At 35.2% G+C, this 18723-nt stretch overlaps 1 protein-coding gene and 1 long non-coding RNA gene across 3 annotated transcripts; one reads left to right on the forward strand and one right to left on the reverse strand.

The window, feature by feature from the left end:
* Positions 1-428: 428 nt before the first annotated feature.
* On the forward strand, positions 429-7334 carry LOC102615249 (uncharacterized). 2 transcript variants are annotated; one of them, XM_006484662.4, is made up of 11 exons: positions 429-843; positions 1623-2142; positions 2219-2319; positions 2418-2460; positions 2542-2633; positions 3473-3521; positions 4379-4449; positions 4534-4656; positions 5510-5595; positions 6170-6215; positions 6497-7334. In XM_006484662.4, the coding sequence occupies exons 1-11, from the start codon at positions 793-795 to the stop codon at positions 7022-7024; spliced, it is 1710 nt and encodes a 569-aa protein (XP_006484725.1). In that variant the 5' UTR covers positions 429-792; the 3' UTR covers positions 7025-7334. The 2 variants fall into 2 exon arrangements, with proteins under 2 accessions (XP_006484725.1, XP_024957056.1); XM_025101288.2 differs by lacking the exon at positions 429-843 and adding an exon at positions 850-1205.
* A 10618-nt stretch (positions 7335-17952) lies between these two features.
* On the reverse strand, positions 17953-18706 carry LOC102614953 (uncharacterized). The gene is made up of 2 exons (XR_003066297.2): positions 18491-18706; positions 17953-18080 (listed from the first exon to the last, which is right to left on the reverse strand). It is a non-coding gene; the product is annotated as an uncharacterized LOC102614953 (long non-coding RNA).
* Positions 18707-18723: the final 17 nt, after the last annotated feature.

Below are 18723 nucleotides of genomic sequence, written 5' to 3' on the forward strand. Positions count from 1 at the left end.
GTGTAATCCTTTAATCTTTTTGATTTTTTTTTTTAAAGAAGCTGATTTGTAAGAAAAGAAGTTATCTTTAAGAGGCGTCAATTTGTGTAATCGTGTTGTGTTTTATTCTATTATGTCAAATTTAAACTAATATAGATATGATGCATTTATTAATAGCGTTAAAACATTGAATTTACATATTTAACATATTTAATAAAAAATAAAATTTAATTAAAAATAAATGCCAAAGTTTTTAAAAAAATTAATCATAAACAAATTATCATGACATGATAAATTTATAACATAATATAAATATGATATGAATAATTAATCTAATGTTTGACATATATATTAATTAATTTTTTAATAATATTATCATTTTCCAATATTTATCAACACATACTAATTTTTTAGCATTTGCGGTTACTCCCTCATTATTAATTTTCATACGGGCGTGATAAATTTGGTAATTTAATTAACAATGGATGTAATACAGTAGTGTACAAATACAAGTCTAACGGTAGGATGACAGATGGTTCAAATTTATTTATTTTTTTTGAGAATACAAATAGTTCAAATTTTGATTGCACATACTAGAGCAAGAAAGTCAAAAACGAACGTGGCAAGATGAAAAACTCAATCTCAGGATGGCCTACAAGATAATTTGGTCAATTTTTTTTAAAAAAAATATTAGGAGCTAATCCATAATTCGTTGTCTTCTACTGATAGAAGTGGGAACTTTCCTGCAATTTTATTCCAATTTTCTCTCCAATTTCCTCAATTTTTATCTGACTAACAAGGTAGTTGAAAGGAATGGAGCACATTGAAACGGGGAGAGTACCTCTCCGCTCAGTCAATAGCAGGGTAACATAATTTATTCACCTAATTTTAATTTCTCAGTCTTTGTCAAAATGACAGATATGTGTTGTTGATCAACTATAGTAAATAGAAATTAATACCTAATTAACTTTCTTTTGTTTATATTTTGAGCAGTTTTGCATACATAAGTGTAATTGATTGACTGACTACATATAGTTGAGAAGAAAATTTAGACACAAACCTTAGCAAGTTTCATTTTTAGCCAGTAACTAGACAGTTTGATGGTTGATTGTCGTTTTTTCTTAGTCCCTTGGTTTTTCTGTAACCCACTTTCGATGATTGAAGAATAACCAAGTCTCAATTACCTAATTACTCAAACTCCATACTTGCTGCTGAATGGTTTTCAGGTAGTTTATTTGACAGGACACCTGAGTTCAAATCTAAGGGGTGGTAGAGGCTAAAAAATTGATTTTGGCCTTTGCTCACACTCCTAACTTCTTAAAGAGAAAAGGAAAAATTTCCAGACTTCTCATACCATCACAAGAAACCTTGCCTGTTGAATCACATTTGTTTTCAATATCTTATTTTCTTTATCTCTCGGTTTCGTTGAGAGACTATTTTGACGATTTAAGAATACTCATTTTCATTTGATCTAATGTTACCTTCACGCATTGATTTTCGAATATTGATTTTCAAATTATGTTCTTTTGATGGTTGCAAAAGGAATTTACCTTCTACTTGATTGAGAAATGTGAGTGCGTGCGTATATATATTTGTATTTTTATTGCTCTTTATCTTATCTGACTTTCATCTCTATATCATAGGATTCTGAGGTGCCTTGTAAACATAAGAAATGTGGACTTGCAATTTTGTTCTTTATCTTGGAGGCTGTATCAGTTGTACTGGATATATTTGAAAAAAGCAAGGGGGCTTCTCTTGCTGCGTTCCTTTTTTCAGCATTTGGTTTTGCTATGACTATTTATGTTTGTTTTTTGGAAAGAACTTTCACTGCTATCAAACCACAAGCTGACAGGCAACTTGGGATATTAGATATTGCCTTCTCTGTGCTCCAATTGATTGCTACATTGATTCATCTTATTCTTTTAGTTTCTGATGCGAAGTATAATTATAATGCATCTGTTCTTTTTCCACTAGCCTTTGCTATCATTGCTGTCCTGTTTGTTTTTAAAGAGAGAGATACATCTACTGACTCGTCTCGACAAGATTTGTCTCCGTCAGCTAATGATTCTCTACTTAGTACTCCTTTTGAGCTTTATCTGAGTGGGATTACGGTGGAAGGTGACAACTCTGAGAATAACTTACGCTTGTCTGGACAAGTCCAAGGTGGTGGATATTTTTATCTATAAAACACAATTTTATGACCTTTGCTGGAATTTAATATGACTCATTGCAAACTCAGAGGGCCCTGGGATTGAGAAATTTCGGATTATTGGCGAAGCTAAACCTGGAGGGAAACTTCTTGGATATCCCGTAAATGGGACTACTCTCTGTACATTTCAGGTGAATTTTTGTGTTAACTTGTAATAGAATTGAAATATGTTAAGGCACTTTTGTACATAATGCATTAACCTTTTGCATTTTAACAATTTATATATTAGTGGATTCGTTTTCTTGAAGATGATACCAGGCACTCTATTGAGGGTAAGCATTGAAATGTGTTTTGACTTCTTGGTACTGTGCTAGTTAAAAGAGTATTTGACAAGTCATAGCCTTTTATTTCAGGAGCCACAGAACCAGAATATGTCGTCACAGCTGATGATATTAATAAACTGATAGCTCTTGAGCACACGACAATAGATGATGAAGGACACGAGGTACCAATTTGGAATAATGGTTTTTATGAATGATATCTTTGTTATTGAAAGTTCATGTTTCAACAGCTACAACTCAAGACTGTGTAGTTCAAAATATGTGTATACATAATTTAATGATATTTATGTCATACTCAGCGTTTTTTTTTTGCCTTTTGAGCGTGAACAAGCAAGTATTTAAGCTACCGCAGGTACTTAGTGTTGATAGATTTGAAGGAATTAAAGGAGATCTAGAGTTGACTAATTAATTCTTTGGATATCCTGAAGTTTAGGGATTGTGTTACTCTGTGCTGAGTTAGGAAATAACTTTTTGATATTCTTTCCCTTTCCTAGAAGCATAAGTTAGCCTAAGTTTCTGGTGTAATAACTTTTACATGTATTTATAACAACAATATAATTCAATTTTTCAGAATTGTTTCACTCAACATTTTCCCACTACAATTAATTTATAAAGGTAGTATTTTATTTTTGTCATCAAAATGAAATCTACTGACTTCTTAGAGTTCATTAAGCCAGGTGAGAAGCAGTTGAATTTACGCAAAAAATCAGGTCTCTGTTCTTACCTCGTGATAGTGAATTTGGTATATAAATAATCAAAATTCATATGATTGTATTCCTGGTCATAGGGTTTATTACTGTTTTTTGACAAGAGTAGTTTAATTAGTCTCATTCTGTATTCATTTCCTCACATTGTCTACAATATTATTTATCCCTTGTTATATATGAAGCTTATTTTTTAATCATTCTTCAATTTGACAATTTTTTTTTCAAGAGACATAAGTTGCATCTGTTGGTTTTAGTGCCGTCCTGATTATTTCTGTCATGGCATTTGATGTTATCAGGGAAAATTGGTCACTGTTTTCGCAAATGAACATTCCAAAATCAAGTGTGGTAAGTGGATATGATTTTAGATTGATGTTTGTCAAACCTAAATATATTTAAAGTTATGTTTGTAATATTTATGACTCAATATTATCATGTTCTCCATGTGTGGAGTGGAGTTCTGTTTCCAGGATGAAGCATCAAGCTCATGCTCAAGTCCTAAGCTTTTTGAATGTTGGATCTTTATGAGCACATAATGGCTTCCATAAAGGATAAAAATAATATGTGCCATATTTCATGAAATTTCTTCTTTATACAAGTTACTGGTGCTTTCAATGTTCAAACTGCCCTGACTTTTCACTAGATAATTTTTGAGCCTCCACTGATGTTGTTCTGGGTTGTAGTACTATGCAGTTGTATAATAATGTCTTTGCACTTCTTCTAACGTTGAAACAATGCACCACTCAGTATTGTAGATATGCTAATGAAATTGTTAATATCACAATTGCAGCTGTAAGAGGTCTTGTTGAATAAGTTGATAAACAATGATTTATGAAACTTATAGATGTGTATTTTATATTGGTTAAATTAAGGTTGTGTGCACATTGTTATAGCCATCTGACTGTGGCTTTGAACTGAAAATGTGAGAGTAGTTTTTGTAGAACGTGAATTCCCATCCACCGAATTATTTAGAGAGAGAACAGTTGCTTGAGGTGACTTGAAAGACCAACGCTTGATTTGACACCAGATATTGTGTTAGCTGTCACTCACAACTTTTGCAAACTAAAAGAGTTAGTTAATTACATTTTAGCATGGCTACAGAGTTGATTGGTAATTGTATGATAACTTTATAATTAGTTTGAATTTTGCCTCAGAAATTTTGTTGTTTGTGTAGTTTTCTGATGTGCTTCTTTGCACGGCTGCAGATCCGGATATGCAGAGCAAGGTTGACATGCACATCTCCAGAGGGCAAGCCGCATTCAGAGTTCTTTTGCTGGTAGGTTTTCTTTTAGCCATTAAATGTTACACGAAAATGTGAAGAGTATTGGATAACACAAATCTTTTGCTACAACTTCAACAGATTAATTCTTCTGAGAATACTTGGGAGCCAGCAACTCTAAGCTTTACACAGTCTAGATTCCACGTCAAGATCAATAGCACAGATGTTGTGATATCTGAAGGGGATCTTTTTAATATAATTGAGGTATGGTACCTTACAGTTGATGCAATATCCATGAAACAACAAGGTTATCAATTTTCATTCTAAATGCTTCGGTTATACTGTAATTCAAATGGTCAGCTTGTTGAACAAGGTCTGACTACAAAATTCATTCTATTTATTGTGTTAACAATTCATACTAGTAGCTAAGGGTGGGCTAAAAGACTGAACATCAAACTGAACCAACCAAACCAACTGTTTTTGTACTTCATCCAGTTTGCTTTATTTTATTTTACAAGAACTCATAATTAGTTTGATTCGGTTCAATACTAGACTGTATGGACAACTGAGGATTGCTCAAGAACAGACTGAAAACACAAAATTAAGCCAAATCTGTTTCATTCAGTTTGGTTCATTATTTGGATCAGTCAGAATTTTCTGAACCAATTGATTTTCAGTAAAAGTAAAGCCCAATCAAAATCAAAAGCTAGCCCATAAATAGGTTGCATCAAGTTTTGGGCTGGTGTTATCATGTGGAAGGTTAATGTGCACTGTGAGTGAGTTGGCTTTGATACCATATGGACCATGGATCTAACTAATACTCAAAAGAGTTCGTGAGTTGAGTTGCCTCAAGCTTATATACTGAGCCCATGATTTATTCTTAGTGTGACATAATCATAATCTCTCTAACACAAGATACAAGGTATTAAGACTGTGAGGATGTGTATGGGTAAAGACGATTAGGCACGAGATTTCTGCTCTACCTTTTGCTTCACTAAAATATTATTTTTGGAAATCGTAGGATCATGTGAAAAGGATTTGATTTTGCTTTCAACAAAATGTTCAATTATCTATGTGTAAGACTTCACATATTTTTTCCATCTTATTGACATTGCAGATCGAAATTCCTATTGGGCTCTCAAGACAATTTATTTTAAGACGCTTGGATGGTGAATCCCATTATTTTATCACAAATAATGACCGGTAATAGATTACTTGCATACATTTGAAGTTTGCATGGATTGATTGGATAGCCTTGATTTAATTTCTAATAAATCATTATTACAAAATTTTTATGGTGAAGCTTTTAATAGAGTAGACTTCATTGTCCATTGTTTACACCCATAGTTTGGCATACCTAGCTACTGGTTAATATCATTAGAGAGAAAGGACCAACCGTTGCCACTTCCACTAAAGGCTAGAAAAGCAGAGATGAGGTTGAAATTGAATTTGAGTCCTCATTATGATGTTTATCATTCTCTATTGTGCTATTGATGCTAAATTACAATTGTTTATTTTGAAAGAAAATAATTGGAGAAAGACAAAAGAAGCTAGAACAGAGCAAAGGGTTTTCCTTAAGACCATTTATTATGCCTTGCACAGTTTTCTACTCTCTTTCACCATAAAATTATGCGTGTGGGACTTCATTTTTTTGTAAACTCTGATCGTGGCTTTCTTTGCAAGATTCTGAAGATCAGTATTTATCTGGTGTTTATTTACTAATTAATGTCATGCTTCTAATGTGATGCATTTGTTTTATTATTTTTTTCCTTGGTAGAATGCGGGATACTCTTGTGCTAACCATGAGAACGTTCCGAAGAATGGTACGTTCTTTCATAATAATGTGTAGTTAGCAATGTCCCAAACTTTCTTCTTGTTTGGTCTTTGTTTTAATCTTTCTGCTCATAATTTAAAGGATCTACTTCCTGCATAAAATTACAATATAAAATTTTTTAAAAAAAATATACATGACAATAAAAATTCAAGTTAAAGAAGTACAAAAATTCACAACAATAAATTACAACAAATTTGGAAAAAGAGATTGATAGCTTTTTGTCAGGTTAATGTTTGTTTAAAGACATTTTTCTAAATGGTTTAATTTCAGGTATTGCCACCCACTGTAGCAGCATTCATTCCAACTGATACAGAGCTAGTTACTTATCATCTAATGAACAAGGTGTCTGCTCGTAGTTATGAACAACTTGATCGATTTATCAAAGACATAGAACTTTATGATTATGAACCTTCAGAGCTCTCAAGTTTAGCGTATCACTCTGGTCACGACAAGAAGTACTTCTTCACACGCTTAAGCCACCCTGCAAGGACTGTTAATAGACAAGCTCAGGGTGGATATTGGAGGAAAACGGGGATGCCATCTTACGTTAATAACAAAGATGGAGATGCAGTCGCTAAAAAGACTTCACTGACCTACTTTAAGAAGCAGGATCCAACATCAAAGCCAGAGAAGACTCATTGGCTCATGAAGGAATACATGCTTCTCAAGAGTCAACAACCGAATCAGAACGATGAAACTCCATGGACCCTCTGTGTTCTCTACGATTTCCAAAGAAAAAGAAGAGAGGGGCCTTTTAAAAGAACAGAGAAAAACCTCTGGCGCCGAAACAACTGTTAATAGACAAGCTCAAATAGCTGCAACTGATCAGCTTCCATGTAATGCAAATGGCTTGGGTTGAACAAGGAGACTCTGATTGCGGTGAAAGAAAAAAAAAATTCCAGGGTTACGCTATAGATATAAAGTTTATATCTCGACTTATGTATCACATAAATTAGCTTTATTGATTCCTTGTCTTTCCATCTTATTGTCGCATGTCGAATTTTATGAGATTCAGCATTTAGTGTATTAGTAGATAAAAAATTTATCCCCCAATTTTGTAAGTGTAACAAAACTCAGCATATGAAGTAGTTTGCCATTGTTAATCTCACCACTGTGTTTATTCTTAGCGTAAATTTTGGATCGCGTCTCTGGCGAATTGACTGTTTTTAAAATTTTTTGTTTTACTTTTCAAAAACTTCAGTCTACTTCATTATTTGGTCAAAAGATAAAAGGGTTGGTTGATGAATTTCTTTGGTCTTTCAGCAATAATAAGGGGTAAATTAAGAGAGGGGTTTGAAAATAAACAGTCCACGAGGAAAGAAATTTGAAATTAACCCTTATTCCTGTTATATTGGAGACAATATGCTTATTACTCCAAAGACTCACCTTAAGTTAAATATGCATAAATATGAAGGACTTAAGTGAAAATATATCGATAATGTTTCCCGCGAGCGTGGACCGAATTTAAAAGCGAGTTTTTTGATGTTTTGTCCTTGTTTTTATGATTAGACAGGCAAGACAGCCATTTTCGTCAATCTTATTAATCTCTAATTACTGAGAATTTTCCTTCGACATTCTCGTGCAACGACTGCATGGAGGAAACCATTTTTCTTCTAATCATTTTCCTTGTCATTCAATGTCTTTGAATTACGAAACGGTTGAAAATTAAAAAAATGGACATTGAAGGAAAGACATTGCCTCGCCGTTCTAGAAGATCAATCTTGAGCAAGGTAACTTAATTTTACTCGCCCACTTTTATTTTTTGTTCATAAATTTTAATTCCCAACTTTCTGTTGTTTATTTTTTTGAGCAATCTGTAGACACACTGCGTTGGTTATGTACTTGAATTCAGCTGCATTTGACATTGGCGCCAGAAATAAACAATTTCAGAAATTAGATGCAAAATTCAGCAAGTAATGAGATATCTGTCAAAATTGGCTGCATCTAGAAGTGTTGAATAAACAAGAATGGTTGGCATGGCTGCATCTAGAAGCTTTGACAAGAATGGTTGGCATGGCTACATCTAGAAGCTTTGACAAGAATGGTTGGCACATGGTTTTGAAAATTGAACACGGCTTTCACCCACCAAGCTTTGATGAACACGGTTTTGAAGAAGATTTTGATACCCACGGCTTTGACTTTCTTGGCCATCATTTTGCTATAAATACAAGTGCAAATGAAGAGCTTATTCATTCCATTATTCAGAGAGCAATTTAGGGAGTCTGAGAAAGAATTCAAGAGCTTGCATTTATGAGCTCTTATTACAGTGATTGAGAGAGTTTGGGTGTATTGGGGTTTTTGAGAAGTGAGCCAAAATACTACAATACTTGTAACTCCTTTTCACTAGTAAAACATTTCCTTCTGTCTTCGCCCGTGGACGTAGGCTAAAAGCCGAACCACGTAATTTCTGGTGTCCTCTTTTTGTTCTTGTTCTTTATTTTCTTCCAATTTTACTTTAACTGCGTGTCTGCTTTGCCACTCAATTTCCTAACAGTGGTATTAGAGCTATTGGTTGTATTTTTTGGAGTCAGTTACTGTTCACGTATACGGCACTGTTCACGTATATGGTTTGTCTACACATACAGTATACGGTACTATTCACGTATACGATACTATTCACGTGAAACGGTGGAAGCGATCCAAGAATTTTGCGGTACAAAGCAGGGAATAGTGGTGTGAGTAAAGCAACTATGTGATTTTGTACATGTCTAGGAAAGTTCTGTCACAAAGGCGATAAGAGCCTAAGGAGTCTGGGTTTTAAGTGGAACCATTGTGACCCCTCCAGTCTTTCCTGGGAACTTTCCTGGTGTGCATTCTCACACATACTCACAACTATTCAAGGTGGTACACTAACTTGTGTGCAGTATTTATCAACAAAATGGCGGCAAAGTATGAAATTGAGAAGTTTAACGGAAATAATTTTTCGTTGTGGAAAATGAAGATGAAAGCTGTATTGAGGAAAAATAATTGCTTGGCAGCAATTGGAGAAAGGCCCATGGAGATAACTGATGACAAGTGGAACGAGGTAGACGGCAACGCTATTTCTGATCTACACTTGACACTTGTGGATGGAGTATTATCCAGTGTGGCAGAGAAAAACACGGCGAAGGAAATATGGGATACTCTCACAAAATTGTATGAGGCCAAGTCACTATACAACAAAATCTTCTTGAAGAGAAAACTCTATACTCTTCGAATGACGGAATCTACAATGGTGACCGACCACATCAACACATTGAAGACTCTATTTTCACAACTCACAACGTTGGGTCATAATATAGAGGAAAATGAACGTGCAGAGCTTCTACTTCAAAGTCTACCAGATTCGTATGATCAACTCATCATCAACCTGACGAACAACAATCCAGTGGAGGGTCTAGTTTTTGACGATGTTGCAGTCTCCGTATTAAATGAGGAGAACGGACGAAAAAATAAGGAAAACAAACAAGCAAGTTCGCAGCAAGCGGAGGCGCTATCGGTGACGAGAGGGAGATCAACAGAACGTGGCCCCAGTGGGAGTCAAAGTCATGGTAGATCAAAATCCAGAAGTAAGAAGAATGTTAATGCTACAACTATGGCAAGAAAGGGCACGTCAAGAAAGAGTGTTGGAGTAACCAGAAGAGAAAAGAGGACAAAGAACCTGAGTCATCAAATGCTCAGGGGTGTGTAGCAAGTACCTCAGATGATGACGAAATTCTCTACAGTGAGGCAACAACTGTTTCAGAAGGCAGAAAACGACTATGTGATGTCTGGCTTATAGACTCAGGAGCTACTGGCACATGACCTCTCGGAGAGAATGGTTCCACACATATGAACCTATCTCAGGAGGATCTGTATATATAGGTAATGATCATGCCTTGGAGATCGTTGGTATTGGTATTATCAAAATAAAAATGTTTGATGGTACAATTCGCACAATTGGAGAGGTACAGCATGTCAATGGCCTGAAGAAAAATCTATTGTCTTTGGGACAAATGGATAGTCATGGGTACAAAACTCATGTGGAGAATGGAATTATGAAGATCGTTAAAGGCGCGCTTGTATTGATGAAGGCAGAAAAGATCGGTGCTAATCTATTCATGCTTAAAGGAGAAACACTATAGGAGGCTGATGCGTGTGTCGCGTCAAATGGAGAAGAATCAACGATGATGTGGCATCTCAAACTTGGCCACATGTCAGAACAAGGCTTAAAGATTCTCTCTAAGCGAAAATTGCTTCCGGGGCTCAAATTGGTAAGTTTACCATTTTGCGAGCATTGTGTTACAAGTAAGCAGCATAGATTAAAATTCAGTAGATCTATTGCTAGAAGTAAATGCATTCTAGACTTGATCCATTCTGATGTTTGGGAATCACCGGATATATCCATGGGAGGTGCAAAGTACATGGTGACTTTCATTGATGATTATTCCAGAAGATGTTGGGTGTATCCAATTAAGAAAAAGTCAGATGTATTTCCTGTGTTTAAAGAATACAAAGCGCGGGTGGAACTTGAATCTGGTAAAAAGGTCAAGTACTTGAGGACAGATAATGGTGGATAGTATACAGACGGTGAGTTTCTTGCTTTCTGTAAGCAAGAGGGTATTCAGAGGCAATTCACGGTGGCATACACTCCTCAACAAAACGGAGTTGCAGAGCGGATGAACAGAACTCTTACAGAAAGAATAAGAGTTATGTTGAGGACTGCTGGTCTACCCAATTCATTCTGGGCAGAAGCAGCCAAAACTGCCTGTTATATAGTAAATCGATCACCATCTACAGCGATTGGGTTGAAGACAGCAATAGAGATGTGGACTGGAAAGCCAGCTGATTATTCCTACCTACATGCATTTGGATGTCCTGTGTACGTGATGTACAATGCCCAAGAAAGAACAAAGCTGGATGCAAAATCTAAAAGATGTATCTTCTTGGGGTATGCTGATGGAGTAAAGGGGTATCGTCTGTGGGACCCCACTGCCCACAAGATCGTCATCAGCAAAGATGTTATCTTTGTAGAAGATCAACTGCAAAGGAGAGATGAGGATGATGGCACTACAAAAGAAAAGTCAGAGATTGTGCCAGTATATGTGGAAAATAATCTAGAAGATTCAGATTCTTCTGAAGCAGCACCAGAGCACGAGGAACAAGAACCAGTCGAGTCCGAGACTCCAGAAGTTCGCCGGTCAACTCGTGAGAGACGACCGCCGGTGTGGCACTCGGAGTATGTCACAGAGATCAACGTTGCATATTGTCTTCTAACGGAGATGGAGAGCCATCAACTTTCCATGAAGCTTTAGAAAGCTCAGATATTGCTTTGTGGATGACAACAATGCAGGAAGAAATTGAAGCTCTACACAAGAACAAGACATGGGAACTTGTACCACTACCACGTGGAAGAAAAGCCATCGGAAACAAATGGGTCTACAAGATTAAGCGTGATGGCAATGACCAAGTGGAGCAGTATCGTGCAAGATTGGTGGTGAAAGGCTATGCTCAGAAAGAAGGTATTGACTTCAACGAGATATTTTTTCCAGTGGTTCGACTCACAACAGTCAGAATAGTCTTGGCGATGTGTGCTACATTTGACCTACATCTTGAGCAGTTAGATGTGAAAACTGTATTTCTTCATGGAGAACTTGAAGAAGAAATATATATGCTCCAACCAAAAGGTTTTGCAGAAACAGAAAAGGAGAACTTGGTTTGCAGGTTAAACAAATCTCTTTACGGTCTCAAACAGGCGCCGAGATGTTGGTATAAGAGATTTGATTCCTTCATCATGAGCCTTGGATACAACAGACTCAGTTCAGACCATTGTACATATTACAAGAGGTTTGAAGATAATGATTTCATTATTTTGCTGTTGTATGTGGATGATATGTTGGTGGCAGGTCCCAACAAAGATCGAATCCAAGAATTGAAGGCACAGTTGGCTAGGGATTTTAAAATGAAGGACTTGGAACCAGCAAACAAGATTCTAGGGATACAAATTCATCGAGACAGAAATAACAAAAAGATTTGGTTTTCGCAGAAGAATTACTTGAAGAAAATCTTGCGACGCTTCAACATGCAAGATTGTAAGTCAATTTCTACCCAATTTCCTGTTAATGTCAAATTATCCTCAAGTATGTGTCCTAGCAATGAAGCGGAGAGGAAGGAGATGTCTCGAGTACCGTATGCATCAGCAGTGAGAAGTTTGATGTTCGCTATGATATGTACAAGACCAGACATTGCACAAGCAGTGGGAGCAGTCAGTCGATACATGGCGAATCCTGGTGGAGAGCATTGGATAGTTGTGAAGAGGATTCTGAGATACATCAGAGGAACCTCAGATGTTGCATTATGTTATGGAGGATCAGAGTTTACTGTCAGGGGCTATGTGGATTCAGATTTTGCAGGAGATCTTGATAAAAGAAAATCCACTACTGGTTATGTGTTTACACTTGCAGGATCAGCTGTAAGCTGGGTTTCGAAACTGCAGACCGTTGTGGCTTTATCTACAACAGAAGCAGGGTACATGGCAGCTACACAAGCTTGCAAGGAAGCTATTTGGATACAAAGGCTATTGGAGGAGCTCGGGCACAAACAACAAAAAATTTTTGTGTTTTGTGACAGTCAGAGTGCCTTGCACATTGCAAGGAATCCAACTTTTCATTCCAGGACAAAGCACATAGGAGTCCAGTATCACTTCGTTCGTGAAGTAGTGGAAGATGGAAGTGTGGATTTGCAGAAAATCCATACCAAAGAGAACCTAGCAGATGTTTTGACCAAGCCGATAAACACTGATAAGTTTGTCTGGAGTAAATCCTCTTGTGGCCTAGCAGAAACGTAGGCAACATAATTATGGCGAAGCAGAAAGAATGGTGTGGAGATTGATTGTTTTTCAATTTAATCTCCAAGTGGGATAATGTCAAAATTGGCTGCATCTAGAAGTGTTGAATAAACAAGAATGGTTGGCATGGCTGCATCTAGAAGCTTTGACAAGAATGGTTGGCATGGCTACATCTAGAAGCTTTGACAAGAATGGTTGGCACATGGTTTTGAAAATTGAACACGGCTTTCACCCACCAAGCTTTGATGAACACGGTTTTGAAGAAGATTTTGATACCCACGGCTTTGACTTTCTTGGCCATCATTTTGCTATAAATACAAGTGCAAATGAAGAGCTTATTCATTCCATTATTCAGAGAGCAATTTAGGGAGTCTGAGAGAGAATTCAAGAGCTTGCATTTATGAGCTCTTATTACAGTGATTGAGAGAGTTTGGGTGTATTGGGGTTTTTGGGAAGTGAGCTAAAATACTACAATACTTGTAACTCCTTTTCACTAGTAAAACATTTCCTTCTGTCTTCGCCCGTGGACGTAGGCTAAAAGCCGAACCACGTAATTTCTTGTGTCCTCTTTTTGTGCTTGTTCTTTATTTTCTTCCAATTTTACTTTAGCTGCGTGTCTGCTTTGCCACCCAATTTCCTAACAATATCTTGATGGGCTTGATTGATGATTTAATATTGCTTCGTTTCTTTTATCTTAGTTTTGGAAAGATTTGACACTTAACTTGATAAAGAAAGTGAAGAGTATGTTTTATGAGCCCCTGTCTTTGTTCTTTACTACTTCATATGTTGACATTTAGAGATCCTAACCATAAATTCACAAAATGTAATGCAAAAACGTCAAAGAGTATACTTGTCTCGTTATTCAAAGTTTTGCTTCAACTTTAACAGCTAGATTCGTCAGAGAATTGAGAGCACAGAAGTTGTAATTGAATTGAAGAGGAATTTTCAAAGGAGTTGTCGGTATGCTACTTACATTTGATACAGTCTGTGAACACAGCGAAATTTTTTATTTTCATTTTGAATGCAATGTTTATATTGTAACTCAAGTCAGACCACCTGTTGAACAAGAACTGCCTGACAAGCAAATTGTAATCATTGCATTCAAAGAATTCATGATTAATCAATAACTTTTCCGCATAGGAATCAGTACTATATTGATATCATTGTCCAGTTTCTAAACACAAAAGATACTAGATATCGTTACTTGATGCTTGCTCTTATTGATTGCAGATCAAAAAGTTTCATCACTTACATGTAAACATTTCATATGGCTTTTTTTATTTATCTTATTGATATTGCAGATCAAAGTTCCTTTTGGGCTCTCAACGCAATTTGTTTTAACATGCTCCGATGGTTCTTCACGTCCTTTCAGTACATACAATGTTCGGTAATATACATTACTTTAAACAATTGAATTTTGAATTGATTTCGATACCCTTGATTTTTTCCTTTCCCTAGAATAAATCATCGTTGCTTTACTTCATCATCCATTGTTTTTATCCATGGTTTGCTTATCTAGGAAAAGGTTACAAACAGTCAAAAGAAAACATACATGACCTGTTGTTGATTGGCATTTGGCGATAAATAAGCAGGGTTCAAATTCAAAGTATACTTACAGGGGGCAGCTACTTTGCATCAGGGGTTTGGTACCCAAGTCATTTGTCTTATAGCAGAGTGACCTTTGGATTTAATCTAATGGCTGAAGAAGAGACACAGCACGGTAGCTAGTAACCTGACAAAAAGGTAATGGCCCGGTAACCTGCAAGGGATCCGCTTTTTGACAAAAAATAAACGACTGTAATGGGTTGGAAGTAGTTAAGTATCGCATGCAAATAAAGGAAAAAGGGTGCATGCAAGTTATGGTTAAAAGCAAGACATTGGAAGAGTGCAAGTATGGGTTGGGGTAAGATGGATTTGAAATTTTTGAAAATAGGGATGAAAATTTTAGGAAGTGGATTTAAAGGTAGGGTCAGGAATTGCATTGCGTACTTGGGGGAAAAAAGGAGAAATATCAAATTTAATCATGAAAGTAGCGTGACATTAATTTACAGTAAAGTGACCGTATAATTAGTTTTTTTTGGAAAATTTGTGCATGAGTAAAGTAAATGAAAACTAGATTGGAAAAAAAATGTGAAGAAAAAATATGTACCGGGTAATAATAATAATTATTATAAATAAATAAATATTGATCAACGAAAAATGACAGTCTAAATTGAGGTGAAGTATAAGTTAAAAGAGGAAGAAAACTAAGAGAAAACTATCTTGAGCTTGATGAACCAAACACCCTATCACAGATTTTCTCATCAATAGTTTATCGCAGGATGAGTGTTTTGTGTAAGGAATCCAGCTGGCACTTAGATGAATTATAACATACAAGTCGCTAAGTCGCTAAGTAAGGCTAGAAATCAATTATGAACAACAACAACAACAATAATAATATGATAATGATGATGATAATTAGCGTAATAATAATAACAATAAAATTAAAAATAGTAAATCACCAACCAAGAAATAGAGGCTTAATTGAGATGAAGGATAAGATTAAAAAAAAAGATAAAAATATAATGGACTATTGTGTATGGTAATTGACATTAAAATATAAAATTAAACAAAATTTATTTATAAAAAAATTATGGAAAATATTAAAACACAGCTGAAAATTAAGATTACAGACAGTTTGAGAGAAATTGAGAAGAAGAGAGATGCCCAAAAAAAAAATTGAGGTTCTATTGATAGAAAAATAATTTTTATAATGTAATAATTTGCTGTTCATCATAAGCTTCATGCATGTTTTCCTCACAACCATTAGACGGAGAGCGAACGACTGGTGTTTTTTTAAGTCAACAGTACCCATGGAATAATTTGAAGCGTCTGATACGGTCAAAGAACGGTTGAGATTTGCAGGTTAATGTGTGGAATTGGTTGACCGGAATACAAAGATTCGAATACTACAACTTGCTTCACCAACCATGGTCACATGGGATAATCGTGGCCATTGAATCATGAACAGTTGAGATTGAGTCAAAATTGTCAGCTATCCTAGGTAATCATATCTATTGTAAGCTTATGTAATCATAAAATCAGTTACGGTCAACAAAAAAGGTCAATTTTTTTTACAGAAGCACAATTATCAGGCGGTCTTGATTAATGTTAAGGTTTTCAAACATGTTGAATAAAACATTGACATCCGTTTATCTGTTTGGAGACTTGAAAAATGTGAAATTAATATTTTACCTTATAGACAAAAAAAATACACGTAATTATATATAGTTAAGATATAATAAATAAATCATAATATATTACATGAAAACAAATATAAATTATCAAGTAAGCACAAAATAAAAGTATTATCGGTTGGTAAATAAACAATTGTTAATACTAAAACCTGTGCATAATTAATTACTGTCCACTTTGTGGCTTAATGGTTTTCAAAATCGTCATGCACTGAAATTGACTTGCATTTTTTTTTTCATGCATGGTTAGCATTGGATATTGTGGGGCATTATCTTGTAACTCAAGGTTTTTAAAGTGGTTATGTAAGTTGATGGAATAAGGTATTGCATTGAAGAAAATACATGATATCAATTAATGAATTTGTGTGTTAGCTAAATTTTTGGTTTCAATACCCAAGTAAATTAATGAAACTTATATTGAATAGTAAAGCTATGTTGTTAGCCTCTTCTATGTTGATAAATAAATAAGTTCTAACATTAATCCAATAATTATAGACTGTATTAAAAAATTAAACAAGTATATGTCCTCCCTTACGGCGCCTTACTCTCTAGTCTGTCTCATAAATTGACTTACGGTTTAACTCTCTCTGCCCCCCAAATCCTACCAGACAAGAGCCAATTTGCGTATTTTTTTTTCATAAGTTTTATAAGCAGAAATCTCAATAGCAAAACCTGGAAATTGTTCAGTGGAGTTCTTTAGAGATGTAATATTCCCTATTTGGGAAAAACCTAATAAAATAAATATTAAAGACTTTCAGGAACAAAGGATTACATATTTTTTCTTCCGATCCTTCTTCTGTAATGTCATACTCATCTCCTAGAGTTATTTTGTTACTGTGATTTTGGCTGAGATGAACAGTTTTTTATAGAAAAATATTAATGGTCATACTTTCATCAGTACTTTGCTGTAGCTCAGGCATTACTTTGCTCAAAGAAGATTAAGGGCTTGTAAACATTCTATCAATAACCTAAAGCTATTACTAACTGCAATGGTAGTTGATAAGATAATTGCACAGAGCAATAGGTCAAGAATCATACTGTAACAAAGAAAAGATAAAGGAAAACCTTTGTTTTCAAGAGTGAAGATGATGGCTTTTATTTGCCTCAAGAAACCAAATGATTTAACAGTAAATATTGTGAAATTTTGTGTGTTTGATGCTTCGAATTTGTTAGATTCTTATCTCATCCATATTAACATCCCATTTTACAGTCAGAAAAACTTAGCGGTACTCCCCCAGGTAATCATTTTTTGGGAATATAACATATCAACTCCTCTTGGGGAGGACCTTACTAGGTTAATGTACCTTACTCCTTACCCCTTGAAGAAAAGAGTTGAGGGGAGAAGAGTAAGGGGTAAGAATCCAACTCTCAAAACACAAAAATCAAATTTCAATCCACTGTTGATGTTTAACTGATCAAGCCTTCCCAGTGCCAATTCTTATAATCGCAATGATCATTTTTATTTATTTATTGTCAATTACCAAGAAAAAGAAAGGCTGCATTTAGTCAAGTCTCTGAAATATATAAACATACAAAAGGCGTTTGCATTTTTTTTAAATAATTAACTATGAGTATTTGTATTACTAAATAATGAGCATTTGCATAATTACATACAAAAGATATAAAACATGTTATTACTTACTAATGTCTCAAAGTTAATTTTCAACCCTGTCGCAACCCATGTAGGATCCATCAATAGTTTCAGAATTTCATTAACCTCAAAATTTCCATACATGTGCAAGATCTCATCAAGTACATTTTTTATTCTACAGAACTCAATATGATTGCCCTCCCGCAGTTATAGTAGCTTCACAAGCTGCACGACATAGAAAACTTGGATCAGATACACAAGTACAAATAACAAAGAAAAAAATGCTAAAATGTTAAAAAGTTTAGAAAGAATGATTGCGGTACAAATTGCTTCGATGCGCATAAGAATAATTGTATTGAGCATGTTCCATCCATGGAGAATAAATTAAAAATATTATGGCCAAAATCAAAGAGCATTTAATCTACCATCAGTTTGTAAAATTGTCTTAAACACCATCCAACAAATTATGACAGAATCCATGAGTGGTCAAGCATATGATATTAGGATAATAGCAAAATGTCAATAGAAAAAAAACAACAAATAGGAAAGAAGAGCAGTCAAAAAGACAAGAATTACATCACATGCAAAGTAATTTTTATAGCAAATATTTACAGAGTAAATTAACCTAACCTTACCAAAAGCTTAGAGATCAAAATCCATCATGAAAATCAGGCAGAATGCTCAGCAAAAGCAAGGACACCAAACTGAGATTTCTTCTTCAGCTCATGTGGGACTGGCCCAAATATTCATTTTCCTATTGGTCAGGCTGCTGTCTTGGCTGATGATTTTCTTTTTCCTAAATAAAAAGCATAGCACTGCAGCATTGTCATCAAATTTGACAACACTTCAATCACAACAACAGCCCAAC

Source organism: Citrus sinensis, chromosome 4 (assembly GCF_022201045.2).
Source record: "Citrus sinensis cultivar Valencia sweet orange chromosome 4, DVS_A1.0, whole genome shotgun sequence".
Classification (NCBI taxonomy): Eukaryota; Viridiplantae; Streptophyta; class Magnoliopsida; order Sapindales; family Rutaceae; genus Citrus; species Citrus sinensis.